The sequence below is a fragment of the Melopsittacus undulatus genome, chromosome 4 (genome assembly GCF_012275295.1).
Source record: "Melopsittacus undulatus isolate bMelUnd1 chromosome 4, bMelUnd1.mat.Z, whole genome shotgun sequence".
Classification (NCBI taxonomy): Eukaryota; Metazoa; Chordata; class Aves; order Psittaciformes; family Psittaculidae; genus Melopsittacus; species Melopsittacus undulatus.
In genome coordinates, this window is record NC_047530.1 from 108,938,871 (window position 1) to 108,961,268 (window position 22,398).

General features: G+C 47.5%; 2 protein-coding genes across 3 annotated transcripts in view; one reads left to right on the forward strand and one right to left on the reverse strand.

The window, feature by feature from the left end:
- The window catches only part of ZRANB1 (zinc finger RANBP2-type containing 1), a 46,907-nt gene extending 36,845 nt beyond the window's left edge, over positions 1–10,062 (forward strand). The window contains exons 9-11 of the mRNA XM_005143731.4: positions 554–683; positions 6,036–6,265; positions 7,204–10,062. Of these exons, the coding sequence (XP_005143788.1) occupies positions 554–683; positions 6,036–6,265; positions 7,204–7,422 (579 nt within the window). The 3' untranslated portion in view covers positions 7,423–10,062. The remainder of the gene's footprint in view (positions 1–553; positions 684–6,035; positions 6,266–7,203) is intronic.
- A 1,503-nt stretch (positions 10,063–11,565) lies between these two features.
- The window catches only part of CTBP2 (C-terminal binding protein 2), a 136,827-nt gene continuing 125,994 nt past the window's right edge, over positions 11,566–22,398 (reverse strand). For both annotated transcript variants that reach the window (XM_034062115.1, XM_034062114.1), the window contains 6 exons: positions 18,824–19,030; positions 17,486–17,700; positions 16,380–16,510; positions 15,812–15,939; positions 14,386–14,503; positions 11,566–13,032 (listed from right to left, as the gene is read on the reverse strand). In XM_034062115.1, the coding sequence (XP_033918006.1) occupies positions 12,852–13,032; positions 14,386–14,503; positions 15,812–15,939; positions 16,380–16,510; positions 17,486–17,700; positions 18,824–19,030 (980 nt within the window). In that variant the 3' untranslated portion in view covers positions 11,566–12,851. The remainder of the gene's footprint in view (positions 13,033–14,385; positions 14,504–15,811; positions 15,940–16,379; positions 16,511–17,485; positions 17,701–18,823; positions 19,031–22,398) is intronic.

The window sequence follows — 22,398 nt, forward strand, 5'->3', positions numbered from 1 at the left end:
CTCGTTCCTACTACACTTACCTCCTAGAACATTCCTTCAGATTAAGCTTACAGTGCTTAAACTTCAACAAGCTGCTATATTACAATTCCCCTCCAAAAGGAGATTTACGTTCCTATAAGCTTCCAAATGTTGGGATATTTTTAGTCCTCTTTTAAAGTATAACCATGATTTTAGTGCTTTTTTTTTTCTTGTGATTGGTTTTGGATGTGCTCTTTTCCTGTCATCCAAAGGTTATTTCCCTTAACCTGTCCTCGGATGAGTGAATTACTGCTATCTTTACTATTGCATTACATAGAGTTTCCCATCTAACTGGGGAATTGGATTGAATCTGGGCAATGGGACAAATAATTATGACTGACAGATTAAGTTCCTGTGGAAGCTACAATGTTTTTGCTTATTTCCAACTGATATGTAATAGTCTTCCAGTCTTCCATTTTCCCTGTCAAAGCTGCATCGCTCTTAAAAGCATTTTCTGTCTCAGATTGGAGCTTGTATTTCAAAGTAGAAGATAAGTTCTGCTTCAAGTAATGTCTTTTCTTTGTGTTTCCTTCAGCCTGGAGCGAGTTTGGAGCAGACACACATTTTTGTACTTGCACATATTCTTAGAAGACCAATTATAGTTTATGGAGTAAAATACTATAAGAGTTTCCGAGGAGAAACATTAGGATATACCCGCTTTCAAGGTAAGCTTTTTGGTTTCAAATTCCCCTTTTAAAAAACTATAAATCATAAAGGAAGTTGAAAGGAGAATGGCATTAAGCAACTGAGGGGAACAGAATGGGATTCTGTTGCAGGTAATATTCATTAGCTGTTAAAAAGAACAAAACAGTCCCTTCAGACTTGTAGGTTTTCATTGTATAGTGGGAATGCAGCCTGTAGGCAGAGTAAAAATGTGTTTTGACTTCCACTCAACATGCCATTAGTCTATAATTTATATGAAATGCTGTGATTATGAAAACATATCGAAAGTTGTCTGATGTAAGACACAAGAGCTTTGAATGAGGTTTCAAATTCCATTCTCTTGTGCTACTTATGGCTGTAAATGTTCATGGCAGGGGGTTGGAACTGGATAATCTTAAGGTCCGTTCCAACACAAACTGTTCTATGATTGTATGATTCTGGAAACTGCACTGCATTAAGCATTTCCTGAACGAGGCTCATAAAGCTGGGGTTGGAGCAGGGAGAAGGAGTTTGCACTGACAGCATTCTCACTGGAGGGATGGTGATGCCTGCTGGGTGTCATTTCCAGGGTGAAGGGCAATGTCTCATCACTCCACAGCACTGTGGGAGGTGACAGTGAAGTGGCCCTTAAGAGCAGTGAAAAGTAGCCACCCCTAAAACAAGGGGCAAGAAGGGCAGAGAAGGTAAAGTAGGGTAGAGAATGATAAAGATGAAGGGGTTTTTGGTAGTTGACTAAAGTAAGAGATGGAAAATTGAATGTATGCCATAGAGGCTGAGAAGGAGGGAATTCTGTTCATAAATGCTCTAGCAACAGTTATATGAGGTAAAATAATAGGTAATGTAGTTAGGAGAAACTTTGGACAAAGGCCTGTAGTGATAGAACAAGGGGAACAGCTTTAACTTGGTAGAGGGAAGGCTGAGAATGAGCTCTTAGGCAGAAGCTGTTCCCTGTGAGGGTGCTGAGGCGCTGGCACAGGGTGCCCAGAGAAGCTGTGGCTGCCCCATCCCTGGCAGTGCTCAAGGCCAGGTTGGACACAGGGGCTTGGAGCAGCTGCTCCAGTGGAAGGGGTCCCTGCCCATGGCAGGGGTTGGAGCTGGATGAGCTTTAAGGTCCCTTCCAACACAAACCATTGTAGGGTTCTACATAAATCTCACTTTCTGCAAAAAAAGGTAAATTCCATGATGTAGTTAAAGTGAAGTCTTAAAAATGTATGTGTTCCAGTAGTTCACACTTTACAGCAAGTGTGATACTGACCTATTTCTGAAGTAGTACTATAATTTTGCATAGCTTGATCAGGTTCTTTCCGATCGTGTCTCCTCCTAGTTTTCTAGGCAAACAGCCCAACTATCTGTAACATAAATATGAAGATCTAACTCAGTCCAGTTTTCCTTAAATGAATGTTTGTAGAAGATGTGTGCTCTATTTTGCATGTTAAATATGTGTTTGGGTGACTTTACTCTGTATTAGATGCTTGAAACCCCCTGCCTCTTCATTCTGGGCTGCACCCCCAGAGCGTGAGCAGCAGCTCAGGGAGGGGATCCTGCCTCTCTGCTGTGCCCTGGGGAGACCCCCCCTGCAGCCCTGATCCAGCTCTGGGGCAGCAGCACAAGAGGGACCTGGAGCTGATGGAGCGAGGCCAGAGGAGGCCATGGAGCTGCTGCGAGGGCTGGAGCAGCTCTGCTCTGGAGCCAGGCTGAGAGAGCTGGGCTGGGGCAGCCTGGACAAGAGAAGGCTCCTGAAGGGGAGATTGAGAGCAGTTCCAGTGCCTAAAGGGGCTGTGGCTGTGTCACAGGGTGTTTGGGTGCTTGCTTTACATATAGTTCATCTTCCTGGCTTCAAATATTATCTGTTTGATGACTGTCGTACAGGTGTTTTCACCAGTACATCACTGCTGATTTACACGTTAGTAGAGGACTTTTGCTATATATTTTTCTATCATCTATCTATTTGTATCTGCTCTCTATTATCTATCTAAATCATCTATTTTCCCAGTGTTATAAAAGCATGCTAACTTTGGAAGAAGGCAAACCCATTATGTACAGAAGAATTCCAAGCTGTGGAGTTAATGTCAAATGTGTAACCTATTACAACCTGTGAGAAGCTGTTTGGCTTTAAGTTTTGTCACTGCCCCAAACTTACCTGTGAGGAAATGAAATACTTTGTTGAACAGTGTAAGAATTTGGTGGATTTTGTAGTTATATGTGACAGTTTTCATCTGTTTGAGCTGATGAAGGGATAGGCTGGGAAGGAACAGTTATTTATGTGATATAGATCTGACACTTCAAGTTTGCGTTGCTTTTAATTCAAAGGCTGAGTGGTTGTCAAATGGTTTTATTTCATGGATTGGGCTTTGAGGCAGACAGTGTTACATGGCCTGAACATGCTGAGGTTGTTTCCTTGCTCTGTGAACCAGAAGGTAACCAGGTGTCTGGAACAACCTTTTCCTAGATGTGGGTTTCCAGGAATTCAGCCTGACAAGTATTTGACTTGTGATTGCTTGGCACAGGCTGCATCCCTCCATCTCTGGGAGCACACACCACTGTGAGCAGGTGAAGCAGGGAGTCCTGTGTCACATTACCTGGAGTTACTCCTGTCCCTGTCCAGCCACGTTTTTGTGGTTAGTGTTGTGCTAATTATATGGTAGCAGCACAGCTGAAACCAGACAGCCACCAGACTCAGGGTAATGTGTGCTGCCAAGACAAGTCTACTGAAAATAGTCCAAGGCTTGCTGTTCTGGGCTTGTGTGTGAGCTTTGCTTAGCACATGCCCCTTAGTGAAGCTTGGAGGAGTGCTTGGGCTTCTTTGGCTTGCACCCTGCTACTGTTTAAGATCATACTGACTAAGAAAGAAAGAAAGAGGAAAGAGAGACTGTGGGTTCTTGGACTTGTTCAGCCTGGAGTAGAAAAGGCTCAGGGAAGCCCTTATAACAGTCATCCAGTGCCTAAAGGGGCTACAAGAAACCTGGAGAGGGGCTTGGGACAAGGGCCTGTAGGGACAGGCCAAGGGGAATGGCTTGAACCTGCCAGAACAGGGGAGACTGAGCTGAGCTCTTAGGCAGAAGCTGTTCCCTGTGAGGGTGCTGAGGCGCTGGCACAGGGTGCCCAGAGAAGCTGTGGCTGCCCCATCCCTGGCAGTGCTCAAGGCCAGGTTGGACACAGGGGCTTGGAGCAGCTGCTCCAGTGGAAGGTGTCCCTGCCCGTGGCAGGGGTTGGAGCTGGAGGAGATTTAAGGGCCCTTCCAACCCAAACCAGGCTGGGATTCTGTGACTGCAACTTTTTGAAGGGTAGGGGATAAGTGGTCATCTTGAGGGTGCTGATGCCTCAGTAAGCTAACAAAAGTGTACAGAAAGCAGAGTCATATTTAAATGAAGCATATAGTATAAACGAATAACTTTCCAACCCTTGCTGCTTGTTTTGCTGATGTTTGATGCTAAAGATGGGAAAAATGTTTATGAAGTTGCTTCTCTGAGTGCTTCTGCAGAATGAATAGCCAGGAATTGAGACGGTTTTCATCACATTTGACTGTTAGTAGGTTGTTTCCAGTGTAACGTTGGATTTTGACCAGGTGTTTGGTCCTTTCCCTAATGTAAAGGCTTGAAATGTTTTAGTTAACACTTGCCCCTTCTGCATGTTGTGTTTAGCGCTGGATTACAGTGAGATGTCACTGTAATGGGAATGGAAGGAAGGAAGCACTGAGAAGGTATTAAATGAGTTTGTTCTTAGATCTGGATGGTGTGAACCTTGATCTAAAAAAAATAGACATTTAGATGTTGATTACCAATTCAAGAATAGGGGACAAATGAGTAGCCCCAACTAAATTTTATTGCAGCAAAATAGGCCAAGTTCTAAACTTAAATAAAACCCCAAGCCAACCCCCCTGCTTGAGATTTCCATTTTAGCGCTGCCCTTCCATCTCCATGGATGCTGGAGGAGAAGTGAAGTGCCTTGTTTTGCTGCAGTGCCTGTTCCCAACTTGCTGGCAGCAGCTGTACGAGGAGAGGTTGCTATGCTACATGTGCACTTAAGTTTATGCGTGGCTATTTTTAAGCTGTCACAAGGTAAGGACTGCTCCTGCTGAAGTTGTCTTGCAGCAGAACACACCAAGAACTAGTTCTGTTCCTAGAAGAAAAGGATTGTGAGTTTTTGAGACTTCATGGGAATTACTGTCTTTACTGCTGAAAATGAGGAGGAAAAGTGCAGTTCCTTCCAGAGTCAGTGACATCAATGATCTGAGTAAAATAGTCTCAGCTTTTGGGGTGTTCTTCAGTTATTTATGGAGGCTAGAGATGAGAATTGATGTGGCTTAATATAATCTGTGAATACGTTTGTAAGAAGTCCTGTTGTCTCTGGGATGAGCTACATGCTTAGAGGCTGACTAGCATTCAGTGCAGTAACTTACTTTAATAATACGTTTTGTAAGCAGATGGTGGAATTTGTGTTCTGGTAAAAATAGACATCTGCCTGAGCTTTCATTTCTGTGATCCACAATCATTCCTTTTTCATTATACGTCTTTCTTTCTAAGAAGAATTGCCAAATATAAGACTGCTTTTCTAACCTTGTGTTTTTCTCATCACTATAGTACAGACCAGATTTTAAGGGAATGGGGTATTGGTTGGAATTGTAATGGCATTGATGTCTATACTTGTACAGTTGTGGAGATGCTTTACTAATCTCATGTTAACCTCATAATAATGAGCTGTACTGCACAGTGTGACCTGTGTGAGTGTTGACCAAACCAAGTATGTTTTAAATCCCAGACTGGTTTGTTTTGGCATGGCCCTTAAAGCTCCTCCAGCTCCAACCCCTGCCACAGGCAGGGACCCCTTCCACTGGAGCAGCTGCTCCAAGCCCCTGTGTCCAACCTGGCCTTGAGCACTGCCAGGGATGGGGCAGCCACAGCTTCTCTGGGCACCCTGTGCCAGCGCCTCAGCACCCTCACAGGGAACAGCTTCTGCCTAAGAGCTCAGCTCAGTCTCCCCTGTTCTGGCAGGTTCAAACCATTCCCCTTGGCCTGTCCCTACAGGCCCTTGTCCCAAGCCACTCTCCAGCTTTCCTGCAGCCCCTTTAGGCACTGGAGCTGCTCTCAGGTCTCCCCTTCAGGAGCCTTCTCTTGTCCAGGCTGCCCCAGCCCAGCTCTCTCAGCCTGGCTCCAGAGCAGAGCTGCTCCAGCCCTCACAGCAGCTCCATGGCCTCCTCTGGACATACTCGATAAGGTCCATGTCCCTCTTGTGTTAGGGCCCCCCAAGTGTTTGTAACTTGCTGCCTTTAGCCAAAAGCAGAAGTTTTGTATCAAAATAACTCACTGTTGAATGCTGCAGTTCTGAATCTCACCCTTTGTTTTAATTTCTCTTAGGTGTGTATTTGCCTTTGTTATGGGAACAGAGTTTTTGTTGGAAAAGTCCTATTGCTCTGGGCTACACAAGGGGCCATTTCTCTGCTCTGGTTGCCATGGAGAACGATGGTTATGGCAATCGTGGTGCTGGTGCTAACTTGAACACTGACGACGACGTTACTGTTACTTTTCTACCCTTGGTGGACAGCGAGAGGAAATTATTGCACATTCACTTCCTTTCTGCTCAAGAGGTAAGAAGTAACCTTAGAAATACCACAGGGGCTGGTAGACTTTGTCATGGGTGCTTATGAAAGTATGGCCTTAGCAATGCCTGTAGCCCCATAGGGCTCTGCAGTTCAGAGAACTACAGGGAGTGTGTGGTTCTGTTTGCTTGATACTTCCCCATCATTTGAGGGGATTCTGAAAGATATTTCCCACCAATTTGCTTATCTATAGCTCTGGAAATTGAGTGTAACTTCACTGCATGTGAATACAAGTGAAGAGGACCCAGAAATAAGGATTCTCACTAACGTGAGACTAAAATAGACCTTTTTTTCCTTAAAAGGATGCAGCACAAATATAGGCCAGTAGTTACAGCCTGTTCTACCTCTTTCTACTGCAGTTCAAGTAATTTCTTCTTGAATAGCTATAGAGACAGTGAACCACTTTCAGTTAAGTGTGTGTTGGGGGAAGGGAGGGTTGGAAAACATTAAGTTATTGCACTATCCTGTAGTTAAAGGAGAAAAAAAATGGAGTTTATGTCTGGAGAGAGGTATTTTTTAGCAATTCCCAGATTTACGATGTCTTACAAGAGGGAGGCTGTCATGTCAAGAACTGTTAGGCCCCCCAATACTGCTTTGTAAAGCCAGAAGGCTTTTAGGACTTACCCTCCTATGGTGCCTACCATAAATAATTAGCTGAAATATAGGAAGGATGTATTGGAAACACACTGTAAAGGCTTTAGAAGGGAAGAAAAGCTGGAGAACGTGTGCAGAACCTTCACATTTTGGTTAAAACACAGTGTGCATCCGTGTTTGGCTCTGACTCTTGGCTGCAGTGGTTTGCTAGGCCTTGAACAGGAGCCACATTGCTCCCCTTGGCCTAGGTATATCAGAGTATCTATCGCAGGTGGCTCGCTTGAAGTTGGTTTTGATGCTTCAAGCCTCAATCTGTTTTCTCTCCCCCAAAGATAGGGAATGAGGAGCAGCAGGAAAAGCTGCTTCGGGAATGGCTGGACTGCTGTGTGACAGAAGGAGGGGTCCTCGTGGCAATGCAGAAGAGCTCTCGCAGGCGCAATCATCCGCTGGTCACCCAGATGGTAGAGAAGTGGCTCGATCGCTACCGACAGATCCGCCCGTGTACATCCCTTTCCGATGGTGAGGAAGATGAGGATGATGATGATGAATGAAGAAACGGAACAGAAAATGACCAGCACAGGGTGTCTGAGCCGGAGTTAGCATTGTGCTCTAGCAGTTCATTGTGGAACGACCCCATTCTAGGGGAAAAGTGTGCTGGAAAGGATTTTTCTAACCAGCATGGAGAGAGTCTAAAGCTCATCTGCTGCGTGAAGAGAGCAAAATGGGCTGGACTACAGTTTGTATAGAAACGAAACGAAACCCACCTAATTTTATTATCAAGATGGAAAAGAAAGAAACCTTTTTCTTTCTGATTGTAAATCTGTCTATAAATGTCCCGCATGTGGTTGTGTAAGAGGTTGTGTAATAGGAAGAGTATACCAGCATCTTAATTATTGCGACGAAATCTTGCAAAGAAGGGCACTTAGGAAAGCACATGGTATAGATGGATCTCTTCCTTCCGAGGTTCTTTTGCAGTAGAACTTGGTATTCTGCATCACCTTTTAGCTACTTTGACCCATTTCCTTTGCCAGGCCCTTTGATGTGAAATCTCACTCGTGCCCAGGTCAGACGGTGAGGTTTTCTCTTTTTGGTTTGCACAAAATCTCCACAGCAAGACATGAGCAAAAATCCATTCATTACTTTACTAATCCCATAGTTACTGCTGTGCCCATATAATAAAACTCTACGGAACAAACTGGAAGAGAAGCTAAATTTTTCCTTGAGTGAAATGATTTGTCTCCTGAAAAAGGTTTTGTTTTGGGTTTCTTTTTAGTTTGCTTTTACTTTTAACTTCTAATAGTGAATAGGTTCCTTTCAGTATACGTAAGAATATTTATTCAGAGAAGTGACCTAAAATATGGGGATTTGATTCCAGTGAGCATACACTAAACATAAATATGTGAAATTGGAGAACTCGGACACAATTTGAGTTTCATGTTGCCAGAACTCCATCTTGCTGTGATACAAACTCTTCCTCATTTAATCATTTCTTCATTCACCAACATAGACATTGCTGCAAATGAAAGAACACCTTTCTAAAGGGTTACTCCTTGGTCAGGAAATGTAGTGATGAGAACACAGTTGGCAGTTCTGATTAAAAAGAAGAATCTATGCTAAAAAAGTTGTTTTTTAAAAGCACTGTGTTATATATTTCTCAGCCTGTAAACCTGGGAATTTCTTGCATGTTGATTGATGTGGCCATACTTAAACTTCTGTAAGTTCCTAAGCCTGTAAGTTCAGAGTATATTCTCCAAGTAGAAATTTTATTATATTTGATAACTTTAGCCATGTAACCTGTAATGGATAAAGTTGATCTAAAAATCTCACTTCCAACACTAAAGGTTAATGCCAGTTTTTACATAGTGCAATTCAGGTTGGCTTGAAAAGCACTTTGGATGGTGTGGTGGTTGACTAAGGAATTTTGCCGTAGCTGAGATTTGTTTTCATTTAGAATTTGGAAAGAAGCCCCATAGCACCTATTTTTATGTAGTTCAGAGCTATGGAAACCCTGAGGAACTTGCTGCTTTTTCTTCCAAATGCTGCTTAGATGGTGTTGAAATGTGCACAACTCCGACGGAAACTTGGTGATGACACCAAAAGTAATAGAGATAATGAAGTACTGTATTAACTTAGCAATTGTCCCATCACAGATTCCCTTTTGGTTTATGATGTCTTCACCTCCTTTATTTTTGGCCGTTAGATCTCCTCTGATGGGTGCATGCACAAGTTTTCAGGTTGAAGAATGCATGCTTTATCTGCGATGTACGTGTGACCTACCCGAGCTGAACAGAACCGCAGATACTAAAGAGGTTCCTCACCAGATTATGGTCCTGTTTGAAGTTTGCTTTCTAAATTGGTATATTTTTATTCCATCCCTTTTCTTCCCTTGCCCTGAAACCCCTTTAAACCTTGTCTAGCTGAGGATGCAGAGTTTCTGTCAGGGGAGCTGAACATGGAGTAAGCTGGGCTGAGAATTCCTGTGATCTGAGCTGATGGTGGTGTGGCACAACCCAGTGTGAGGCGGTGGAGGTCGTTCTAGGTCAGGACTTAAGCACATCAGCTTTAGTGCTTACTCAGCAACCAGATCACTGTGAATTCAGATCTGAGCTTAGCCAGGAGCAGCTTCCCTGGGCAGACCATTTGAATGGACAGCAGGAGCAGCTCCTGCCTTCAGTAGGCTCCTTAGAGGGGTGTGCAAAACACTGTGCAGAGTGTTAACATCCCACCCACCCTTTGCTTTCTGTAGTATTGTTCTGTTGAAGGAAGTGAAGCTTCCTTGTAACATGGGGAAGAACAACCAATGTGAAAGCCTACCTTGAGCCAATTCGATGAGCACACCTCTCCTTACCTCCTGTTGCTGTGTGTGGGCACCTGTGTTGTGGCCCAGCCATCCCCGTCCCCATCCAACGCCGCACCAAGCAGAAGTTCACCGTGCAGCCAGTCCAGCTCTATCTGAAAGCATGCCCCACGCTCGCCTAGTTCTGGTCTGAGAGGACAAGTCCTGGTACTTCAGAGCTCTTGGCTTCCTTGATCATTATTGTTTTGTTCTGATGTGCTGTAAAATGGTCTGTTCAGGTTTAACACGCTTCACAGGCCATTTCGGAACTGGTGAAGTGTCTTTTACAGAATCAAAGTAATCCAAACCTCATGTACCTGTAGATTAAAGAGATGCAAACCCCTGCTTTGTGCTAGCACGGTCGTCAGTGTACATTAATGGGTTCTCTCCTTGAATTACAGACTTGAGCGGTAATGGATCCCAAGATTAATTTGCAGATGCTACCTTGCAGCTTGCTGGCAAGTTCTGCTCTCTCGGCCAAGTACATACACATCAAATCGGGTTCCTCAGTGTTACTTTCCTCATACTATTGCACATGGTTTCCTAGCACAGAACTTGGCTTTTCATTGCTACCTCCTTTACAGCTGGTTGATTTCCTTTTCCCTGGTTTTATTTACAAATTCCTCAGTGGAAATCCCTGTATTTCTTTTGGTTTTAATCTATTAAAATTTAGTAATTCTGATTCTTCCACAGTGCTGCTGCATGGCTTATGGCAAATGTTACTAGATCATCTTTACTCCATTAACAGAATGGGTTTGTGTGCATGTGGAGACCCTTATTAAGTGCTGCTTTTCCTCTTTGCCACTTTTCACAGAATCCCAGCCTGGTTTGGGTTGGAAGGGACCTCAAAGCTCCTCCAGCTCCAACCCCTGCCACAGGCAGGGACCCCTTCCACTGGAGCAGCTGCTCCAAGCCCCTGTGTCCAACCTGGCCTTGAGCACTGCCAGGGATGGGGCAGCCACAGCTTCTCTGGGCACCCTGTGCCAGCGCCTCAGCACCCTCACAGGGAACAGCTTCTGCCTAAGAGCTCAGCTCAGTCTCCCCTTTCAAGTTAAAGTACCAGAGCTGGTTTAAAACAACCTGAAAACATCAATTGAACTTTGTCCTCTTGGTTTTCAGCCTCATTTCAGCATTTCCCAAACCCCTTCTCTGTAACTAACCTGTTGTGTCCTCAGGATGTCTTGTGTTCATGGATCATCACTGATGTGCTGTTCCTCACTGACACAAAGTGGTCACTCATCTGTAGAAGGTGACCTCAGTTTTAGTGTGTGAAGCTGGTGTTTAGTTTTCAGTTTAAAGCAAACCATACACAGTGTTGTACCCTGGACACTCCTTGGTTTCTGTATTGTTGCAGTCTCCTCTAGCTCCAAGTGTGCTGGCACTGCTGCAATGTGGAATCAAAAGAGCAGGTACTTCTGTAGCAAGGCTCTAAGCCTTGTCCCCTCTTGGACTTGTTTTCAGCTTGGTTCCCTGGTGCTTTCTTAATGCTTCATTTCTTGAGTACATGCACAAAACACTGTATGGGGCATAGCTGCTTTTGTACCTTAACAGAAACCATCTGAGCTGGTTTCCAGTGAGGCTGTATGTGATTAATACCAAGTATTCACAGGTTAGAGCTTTTCAGCTGATGAATAGCACCACCTGAATGTCAAACTGAAGTCCCTCAGTAGCAGTTTTACAACCAACAAGCTTGACCCAAGTCCCTATGGCACTTCTGGAAGCCAAAGACCATCATCACCTTCTGTTGCCCATGCTTGTGAGCACTGAAGTTACTTAAGGAGGACTTACCTGCTGCCTGTGTGGCTCCAGAGGAGGGGACACCACAACCACAGCTCCGACCTCTTGGAAATGATAGGAATTTTATCACTTTTTTATTGAAAACTGCACTGACCGCTAAATGTCCACCTTTACAAGAAACAAATACAGGACCGGTAACACACTAAAACAAAACATACTGCTGAGAGCCATCGGGTTGTGTGGTTTCTTTTCTGGTTGCTTGGGACAGCTTCAGGTGTTTTGTTATGTCACAGAAACAGGAGTGTACCCATACGAAGGCTCAACATCGGCCATCTCTTCCAAACAAAAAGGCGATGCTTCACAAAAGACTATGAGGATAACATGTAACTAAGTTGATACAAATCTAAGAGGATTTGTTAAAATCAGTCCCATCTAATAGCACGTGGTCCAAGTGTTCTTGTATAAAATAGCACGTGAAGAAAAGAAGACTTTTGTTTTTACCCATGTCTAAAAAAAGGGGGGGTTTGTTCAGAGACAGTCTGACAAGTTACCATAAAAAGTGTTTCCTGAGACATAAGGAAATGCAACATTATCCTTGAGCCCTTTCCAGCTCAAGACTTCATTTTTTTCTTTCCACTTGATAAAATAGCTGCAGATTTAAAACTGAGAAAATATATTTGAGTACAAATAGTGTGAAACTTAATACTTTCTTCTCTCTTTTTTTTTCCTTTTTTTAATGTTTTTTTCCTCTTTTTTTTTGTCTTGCATCATTGCAGGGCAGAGATAGGATGCACAGCTACTTTATTCAGTGTAGGGGGCTGTTGTTGGCTTCTTCCTTTAGCTTAGCAGGGCAGTGGCCGTTCCCTTTCTGCCCTTCTCATCCTGTGGATCCCAGCTTAAGCCTGGCAGGAGAACTTCCATTACTGGCCCTAGGATTATTAGGATGTTTTTCCTCTAAGCCAGGCCTAATGGCTCCTGTTGGAAGAGGTAACCAGATCCAGGAGTAAGGAAAGGGCTGAAGCCGCATCCATGTTAACTCCACAGTGATGGCTGAATGCAGAGGTTTGAACACTGGTGCAGAAGCTCTGCCCTTCCCGATGAATTAAAGGGGGGGGGAAAGAATCTCTCTTTATTCATGTGATTGATGCACAGATGAAGGAAACTGAACACACAAGAACAGAAGTTGCTCATTCATGGATCACATCCGAGTTTTCAGCGCTTCGGTTGAGGTGACTTCTTCAGGCCTTCTCCCCATTGACCACTGTCACTTTGTGGGGAACATCAATGATGCGTCTGTCCAAAAGGAACGTTACAAATCTCGTATCAAATGCTTCCTTTAGTCCGTGGATAACTTCTTTCCCAACGTCTCTTGGTCCTAAGTTTATGGAGTGCTTTTTAAATTAGCTGCTATTGCTCGTTGGGATGTTCCCTGTTGTCCCCGTGTTTTGTGGGCTGGTTCGGAGATGGCGCTTGGGAAGGATGTGCCACTGTGGGGAGGTTGTGAGTAACAGGGATGCCGCCGGGAATGATGCCCTCCATAGCTGCCGGTATTCCTCCCGGTGCCACACTGACCATGCCAGGGGGATACCTGGGAGAGGGGACACAGAGAGGCAGGGTGGGCATCCCACAGACTAGAGAGGCAACAGGCAGAGATCCCATTCCTGGTTTCCTTTTACATTACAAGGGGTAGCTCAGTGTTAACCCAGTTTCACTGTGTTCCATGTGAGTGTCCTCCGCTCTGACACCAGGACTGCACCTTGTTCTCCACCTCCTAACAGGTTCTTGGACCATAAGGAAGCCTCTTGTAAAACTGGGTAAGGAATGACCCTGCTTGCTCTCTGAAGCACCACACGCTAGTGTGCTCCTACTCACTCATCCCTCTGAGTACCTTTGAACACGTACACCTGGGTGTAAGTTATCCCTCTATGGAAAGTGAGCTGCATCTTCCTCATGTAACCAGAGAGCACAGCTGAAAAGCAGGGTTGGATCTAGTCCATCTTCCTTCCTAAGAGCAGGGTGAGTGGTCCAAACCATGGCACTAAAGGGGAATCTCTTCAGCTGTGCACACAGGAGATGTGATGGGGCAATGAGGCCACAAGCAGCTCTCTCCAGCCACCATCTCCTTAGGGAAGAGTGGAGGGAATCCTGCCCATGGATGGGGTGAGCTGATCCCAGGTACCAGCTTACAGGGACTCCAGGGCCATGGCTCTGCAGGAGCTGAGCCTGGATGAAGCACCTGGCAGAGATTAAGGCTGTAAGAGCATCACAGGATAAGGGCATCATCACCCTTGTGCTTTGGAGCAGGACTATGGGGGATGCTTCACCAGGTGTGGATGTTCTGGTCTATGCATTCTGCTGGGCACAGTGAGCATTTACTCCAGTGAATTGCAAGGGTTTTCTGGTATCTCAGAGTACTTTTGGCAATGGTGATCTGCTGAATCACAGAATAGTTAGGGTTGGAAAGGACCTTAAGATCATCCAGTTCCAACCCCTCTGCTATGGGTGCCCATGCTCCTGCTGACACATCTCCTATCAGCATCCTTTGAGCTATCCAAAGGAGACCAGTAAGCAACCCTAATTCCTGGGATTTAGGTGGGAATGAGGCCACCTGACTATGGGCCTATAGGTGGAGTTTCCCCCTGGCTCATTGCCCCATTAGCTGGGCTGGGCTCACAGTGAATTCAGTTTAGAAGCTCCATCTGCCTGCTCATGGCTGGCGATGGGTCCCAGCACTAACAGTGGTGCTGTACAAGTGGCTGTAGAATAGAGGCTTTAAGATGCTTCCTAACCCCATAGTTACATCAAGCATCTCTTGTAACCCCAGTGCTGTGACTGTGGTCCCGATGGAGGACAGAGGAGCTTTGTGACAGGGCTTGAAGCCTCACTTCATAGCCGGATCCCCACATCCATCCCCTGGCCAGGCTCCTGTTCCCAGCTTTACCTGTACGTGGCACCATTGAGCTCCGGATGGATCGCTTGCTGATCTATTACTGACCACGGAGCCGTTGTGACAAAGAATTCCTTATTGACGCAGTTCCTTAGGCTTTCTGGGATGCGCCCTGGAGTTGGCAATAAAGGGAAGTGTGTGTCAGGGAGGTCCCAGCTTAGCACCTTCTCATAAGCTACAATTTCTTCATTTATGTATGTATATATATATATATATATATACACACAATATATATGTGTGTGTGTATATATAGTTATTGTAATATATAGTTATTGTATATATACTACACACACTATATATATGTTTGTTACACTATTAGTGTGTATATATATGTGTATATATATATAGTTTGTGTGTATGTATATACATATATAGAATCATAGAATAGTCAGGGTTGGAAAGCACCTTAAGATCATCCAGCTCCAACCCCCTGCCATGGGCAGGGACACCTCACACTAAACCATATCACACAAGTCTTCATCCAACCTGGCCTTGAACACTGCCAGGGATGGAGCATTCACAACCTCCCTGGGCAACCCATTCCAGTGCCTCAGCACCCTCACAGTAAAGAATTTCTTCCTTATATCGAGTCTAGATCTCTGCTGTTTCAGTTTCAACCCATTACCCCTTGTCCTATCACTACAGTCCCTAATGAATAGTCCCTACCCAGCATCCCTATAGGCCCCATCAGATACTGGAAGCTGCTCTGAGGTCTCCATGCAGCCTTCTCTTCTCCAGGCTGAACAGCCCCAACTTTCTCAGCCTGTCTCCATACAGGAGGTGCTGCAGTCCCCTCAATCAATCAAGACATATATATATAAAAGCATATACATATATATATATGTATAGTTACTGTAAAGGATGGGGATAAAAATCCCACATCCCTTGTTTTAGGAGGAGATTTTGGCCATCCCAACATGCAGGGTTGGAGCCCAGTTTCCCACCCCATCCCAGCTCTCTGCTTTGGGGAACTTTGTTCCCTTGACCCACTGCTTTCAAAGCAGGGGCTGGCCCGACATGAAACCATGCCTTCCACATTGATACGAAGCCTTCCATGGGGCAGGTTTTGGCTTTTCACATTCATCTGCAGCATCTTTTGGGTTAGCACGATTCAAAGGGGCAGCAACTGTTGCTGCAGTGATTGTTTCATCACCATTTCCCAGTCACAGGCATCATTAGTCTCTGCCACACTGCACAAGTGCCCCACTGATGTAAAGAACCAAACCCAAGCCCCACAAAACCCCCTCACCAACCACCCTCACCCCAAAGGACAGGAAGGTAAAGTTTGGTTCCTCAGCTCTTGTACTGGGAGGACAATGGGATTCAAACCCTTTTCCCAGTGTCCTGCAGGGCCATGGCCATGGTGCAGCCCCATCTCTGCCCCTCCTGCTCCCATTGCAGCACCCACAGGGCTGGGTACCTGTGATGGCACGCCGGATTTCGGTAGCAGCAGCTTCTCTCATCTCCAGGGATGCCTGCTCGCTGTACCAGGCCGTGTGTGGGGTACAGATTAAGTTAGGAGCATCTTTCAAGGGGCCTTGAGCAAAACTGGGAGCAAGGGGGAAAAAGAGACATTAATCCATGTTTAAAGAGAGTAAAGGATGTCAGCATCAGCAAAGGGCCTACCCTATGTGTATGCAAGCCTCCTTCCCCAGCCCATCACCCGTGGCCTCTGGGCTGGGGGCAGCCTGGTAGGGTCCTGCCAATCCCAAATGGCCACAGAAGGAAAGGGAACAGCTTCCAATATGAAAATGCATGAAGGAAGAGCCAACAGGGCTGAAACCCAACCTGCTGTGGGTAGGTCTGATTGCTCCCATTAGAATCACTGCTTGCGGTGTCCCTGCATCTGTGACCCCAGTGCCAGCCCAGCACACCAGTGTTACAGGTGTTGGTTTCCCCATCCCAGCAGGACTGCCCCACGGTGTGACCAGGCTCAGGGTGTTGTGTGCTGATGGTACCCCAAGGAACAGCCGGAGCAGCATTGGTACCTGAACGGTTCAGACTCGTGCACGTCGAGCGCAGCCCCTCGTATCCGTCCCTCCTTCAGGGCTTGGGTTAAGGCCTTCTCGTCCACCAGCCCCCCGCGTGCTGTGTTCACCAGGAACGCTCCCTGCCTCATCTGCCAGAGACAGGAGAGTCAGCCCCATGCAGGGACATGGTCCTACCCCATCCCGATGCAGCAGTGGGTGCCCCCGGGTGCCTCCATCCAGGACTGTACCCACTTCCCATGCTGTGCTGCTGCACTCCAGACCCAGGCAATCCCCATCCCAGTGTATGTGGTTTGATAGAATCCCAGCCTGGTTTGGGTTGGAAGGGACCTTAAAGCTCATCCAGTTCCAATCCCTGCCACAGGCAGGGACCCCTTCCACTGGAGCAGCTGCTCCAAGCCCCTGTGTCCAACCTGGCCTTGAGCACTGCCAGGGATGGGGCAGCCACAGCTTCTCTGGGCACCCTGTGCCAGCGCCTCAGCACCCTCACAGGGAACAGCTTCTGCCTTAGATCTAACCTGAACTTCCCCTATTTCAGTTTGAACCCATTACCCCTTGTCCTATCACCACAGTCCCTAATGAATAGTCCCTCCCCAGCATCCCTGTAGGCCCCCTTCGGACACTGGAAGCTGCTCTGAGGTCTCCATGAAGCCTTCTCTTCTCCAGGCTGAACAGCCCCAATGTTCTCAGCTGTCTCCATACAGGAGGTGCTCCAGCCCCTGAGCATCCTCATGGCCTCTGGTGTTCTACATGAGTCCAGCCCTGGTTGGTATTGCCAAAGCAAACCTGCTCCTGCCATTGCCACTGCACCACAGGCACAGGACTCACTTACCTGGCAGCACACTACACCCCAGGAAACACAGTATGGAGGCACATGGGCTGCCTGGTGCAAGCAGCTAATGTGGAGGTAACCCATACACACCAGAGCAGTGGCCATGACCAGAGGGAACCCTGAAGAGCAGAACATCTCCTTGACCATGAGCAAGCTGCTCTAGTGGAAGGTGTCCCTGTCCATGGCAGGGGATTGGGACTGGAGGAGCTTTAAGGTCCCTTCCAACCCCAACCGTTCCATGACCCTATGATGCTATGCACACAAGGTGAATTACCTGCTTGATCGTGAAGTCGTTGATAAGGTGGTGGTTGTGTTCATTAAGGTTACAGTGCAACGAGACACAGTCGCTCTGGTAGAGCAGGTCCTGCAGTGTGTAGACCCTCTGGACCCCCAGGGACCTCTCAATCCCATCCTGCAGGTATGGGTCATAGAAGATCACGTTGAAGCCGAACGCCTTGGCTCGGACCGCGACCGCCTGCGCAGTGCGACCTGTGTGTGAGGGAAGCAAAGACAGGGGCTCCTTTAACCCATTCCCACCTTCCCATTGAGTCCTGACACCCCAGAGTGGCCCCAGAGCTGCTGTGGGACCCCCTGGGCTCCTCAGGGGAACAGTCCTCTGTGTCTAGCAAGGAGTGATGAGAAGGGAAGGCAGAAAGCACCACCTCCTTATCCAGGCAGCTTCTTTGGGATGGGAGGACTCCAGCCTCTGGCTGGTTAATTGGGCATGACAGAGACAACTGTCGTGGCTTGGAAGCACAGGGCTGTGTGGATGCTGTGCTGGGGGAGAGCTGCAGCATCACTGGAAGCCTCCTGCCTGCCCCTCCACAGGCTCCGTGTGCCCCATGTACCAAGCCTCAATGGTTTGAATGCCAGGTGTTCCAGCTGGGAGCAGTGCAGGGGCCTGGCACATGCCTGGTTTGGGTGCACAGTGATGTCCCCCCATGCACACACACACACTTAATGCAGTACTGGTGCCCCAGAGCTGCATGGTTGACAAGGGGACACCAGCTGGGTGCCTGCATGGGCAGCCAGATGTGAGCGCACAGCTGGGGATGTGCTGCCATCCTCACCCTGACCCTGACAGACTAACCCAAAGCTCCTGCTCCAGCTTCCCCAGATCTCTGCTCTGTTTTGTGTGTGCCTGCCATCAACACTGGGTGAGCTGCTGCTGCCTCAATGCCCCTCCTGACCCACTGTGTGATGGTTGGGCTCGGGTACCAATAGGGATACCCAGGAGGGCTGTCAGCAGAGGTGCTGCTACCTCTGATGCTGAGACTCTACAGCTATAGGTGAACTAAAGACAAACATTGTTTTACTCCAGAACGGCTCAGGAGGAGCTCTGTTGGTGGTGCTGTGACTTAGGAATGGGTTTTGTGGGAGAGGATGGCAGCATTAACAGGTGTGGTCCTTCCTGGACTCAGTGAAGGCTCACAAAATGCATCTCCTTCCCCCCCAGTCCAATGTAAGATGTTCTCCCTACTTCCCATCATAGCTCTGGCTTGGGAAATGCTCATTTTGGCTCCTCCCAAGGGCAGTGAACTGGTGCCAAGGCCTCCTGAGCGGATGAGCCCTGTGCCAGCACCGCATCACATACATCCCATTGCCAACGTACCGAAGCCGATGAGGCCGAGCGTCTCCCCCCGGATGCGGGCGGCTCCGGAGGCCACCTCCCGGATCTGCTCCACGCTCTGCACCCTCGTGCCTTCCCTCAGTGCCTGGTACAGCCACGTGTTGCGGCGGTACAGGTTGAGCACGTGGCAGATGGTGGAGTCGGCTGTCTCCTCCACCGCCGCCGATGGGATGTTGCAGACGGCGATCCCTGCGGAAGCAATGCCATAGAGCAGAGCCATGGATTAGGGGGCAAAGAGGACAGGGGGATCCAGCCCTTCACCCTCACGTCACCCAAATGCATCATTGCTTAAAGCATTGGAGTAATGGTGACTGAGGATGTGCATGGTTTAGGTGGCTGAAATCTCTGCAAAGCACTCCATGACCGGTAACATTGAAGGGTCCCCTGTACCCTTAAGGAGGAAGGACAAGCACAGGTTTCAAGTGTGGCAACTACACAGGAGTAACCCCAGCAGCAAAGGTCTTACTGCAGTTTAATCATCATCAAAGGGACTTAAATTTCACGGGCAGAAGTCACTCCTTTTCCAAAGCAAGGCTGTTCAAACATTAAGTTATATAGGGACCAAGATTTGGTGCAGGATGGTGCACCAGGTCGGTGGCAGGGCCAGCTTCTCCTTTCACTAACAAGCACTAGAACAGTCAAAACACCCCATGCCTTCCAACCACCACCACCACCACAGTGTGTTCACCATCATTTGTTCCTTAGCCACAAAAGGCTTATCTTAACCTGCTTGGAGCTGTAAGTATTAAGTTCACTGCAAATGCCTCCCTGATCATGGCCCTGTCCAGGCTCTGGCTTGTGTAACATGGGTAAGGATGTGCTTAATGTCATGTCTATTCAGCAGAACTTATATCCCACCAGATTCAATGTGATTTACACACACATTTAAAGGTGGATGTGTATTTAGGTGCTTTACTGGACTGGGGCCTTTGAATAGATACCATGGGTAGAAAAAGTAGGAGATACAGCAAGAGTAAGAAAAACCCCTTCCACTGTGAGGGGCACTGATTCAGAATCCCATCCCCTACCAACACCCCTGCTCCCAGGAGCTGCTCTGCTGTTCTTCACAGACTGGTTTGTGTTGGAAGGGCCCTTAAAGCTCCTCCAGCTCCAACCCCTGCCACAGGCAGGGACCCCTTCCACAGGCAGGGACCCCTTCCACTGGAGCAGCTGCTCCAAGCCCCTGTGTCCAACCTGGCCTTGAGCACTGCCAGGGATGGGGCAGCCACAGCTTCTCTGGGCACCCTGTGCCAGCGCCTCAGCACCCTCACAGGGAACAGCTTCTGCCTAAGAGCTCAGCTCAGTCTCCCCTGTTCTGGCAGGTTCAAGCCATTCCCCTTGGCCTGTCCCTCCATTCCTTTGTAAAACTGTTTTCCACCCTGTGGCTGTTTGAAAGACTTATGGGAACTGGGATTAAAACTGAGTGACCCTGCAGGGTGAAAACACCCACCACCAACCAACACTGTTCACCTGCTCTCTCTCCTCTCTTGGCACCCCCAGGCTCTTAAAGCTGATGTTGTCTCACTTACATTCCCCATTTCCTCCACAGAGGTTACCTCGGATGTGGGTGCAGCCCAGAAGCCATCTGACCACCTGCCCAAGTCCCTGATGAAGGGGGATGAGAGCTTCCCAAGAAGAGAACACACTGAAGCATCAGACAACTGCTCCTGCCCATCTGTAGGCAGAGGCTGTGGCTGCCCATGGCAGAAGAGACAAGAAGGTGATGGGGAGGTCTCCATCAGCCTGTCCCCATCACCAACCCTGCCAGCACCCATCCCTTTCTGATGGACCACTTGCTTACAGAGCTGGATGACACCAGGCTGCCTTTCCATCCTTACACCCTTATTTACTCTTGTGCCCACAGCAGCTGCTGGTACCAGGGGTTAAACACCCACAGTGGATGGTTCAACACCAGTGTCTTGCTCTGAGGGGTGTTATAGTGGGTCAAACCCAGCCCCATCAGCAGTGTTTAGACCCTGGCCATTTACTGACTGCACAGTTTAAAAACCACCTTACGGAAAGCAAACCCAATTAAACTTTACGCTACATTTGGGGGTAGTCATTACATTTTCTACTCGAAACCACATCATTTGGCCACGCAATTTGCCAAGTATAAAAAGAAGGATTATACTGCAGCATCCCATTACCTTATTCGTTATATTTGTCCTTTCTTGGTGTTCAAAGCTTCAGAATACTGTTATAATGGATAATAACAATAAGAGCTTAAAACATGAAGAAGCCATTACGTTGGGAAGATACTGTTCTCCTCTCGAAAAAGAGAACAATTCAGTGTATTGAGAATTGCTTTTTATAGGAATGGCTATTTGAAACTCTCTTATCACAATTATCTCTGTAAAACGGCTCACGTGAGATGGTTGTTATTCCTCACTTCCCCAGAGGTAACCTTTAATACACGATACCCGAAACACTATTGTGCTTGATGATAGACTGAATGTTGGGATGTTCAAAACCAGTCAGAGCTCAGCTGTTAAAATCAGGCTACAATTGAGCTCTTGTAGCTGGGGGTGTGCAACCAAAGGTCTCCGTGACCAGCCAAACCAGTATGGAAACTGGGTGACCCCAGCCCTGTGCCCCTCAGACCAGGGTGTACTGAACTATCCCATAGCTAGATGTAGGGTCTCCTTCCTGACAATGTGACCCTCTTTATTTTGGCATCTCATGTGATATGTACCCACAGTAAAGCTCTTTTTTAAGTTCCTAAGGCACCTTTGATGAGGTTGCAAAGGAGGCAGCAACAACCCAATGCACAATTCCTGCTCTGCCATCCAGCACATTGCCTTCCCAATGGTGTGGGCATGACAAGAAAGCTGGAGAGGGGCTTGGGACAAGGGCCTGTAGGGACAGGCCAAGGGGAATGGCTTGAACCTGCCAGAACAGGGGAGACTGAGCTGAGCTTTTAGGCAGAAGCTCTTCCCTGTGAGGGTGCTGAGGCGCTGGCACAGGGTGCCCAGAGAAGCTGTGGCTGCCCCATCCCTGGCAGTGTTCAAGGCCAGGTTGGACACAGGGGCTTGGAGCAGCTGCTCCAGTGGAAGGGGTCCCTGCCTGTGGCAGGGGTTGGAGCTGAATGAGCTTTAAGCATCCTTCTGACCCAAACCATTTCATGATCCTATCACTCCAAGAAAGAGATCAGATCAGATCAGGAGGCTGCTCTCCCTTAAGCAAACACACTAACCCATCCTTCCTCCAGTGTTTCTAAAGCTAGATCAGTTCACAAATAGAACAGGCATACAAATACCTGTTGGCACAAGCAGGCACCTGGAACTAGGGACAGCAAGGGACTGAGATGGAACAGTTTAAACACAGGATGAGCCTAAAAGCTGCCTTCTGAAGCTGCACCATTCTGTTTACCTCATGGTCAAGTTTTCTCATTGCAATCTCTACATGCAGAAGAATTTAAACCACATCTGTAATTTAGGGCCTGAATCAACCCCTTTGGGAGGTCCTGCCTGTACCTCTGCTTCTCCAACCCACTCTGATGGGAAGCAGAAGGTACCTGTGCTGGTTTTAAACACTCAGAAGGACATTGGGTGCAGAGC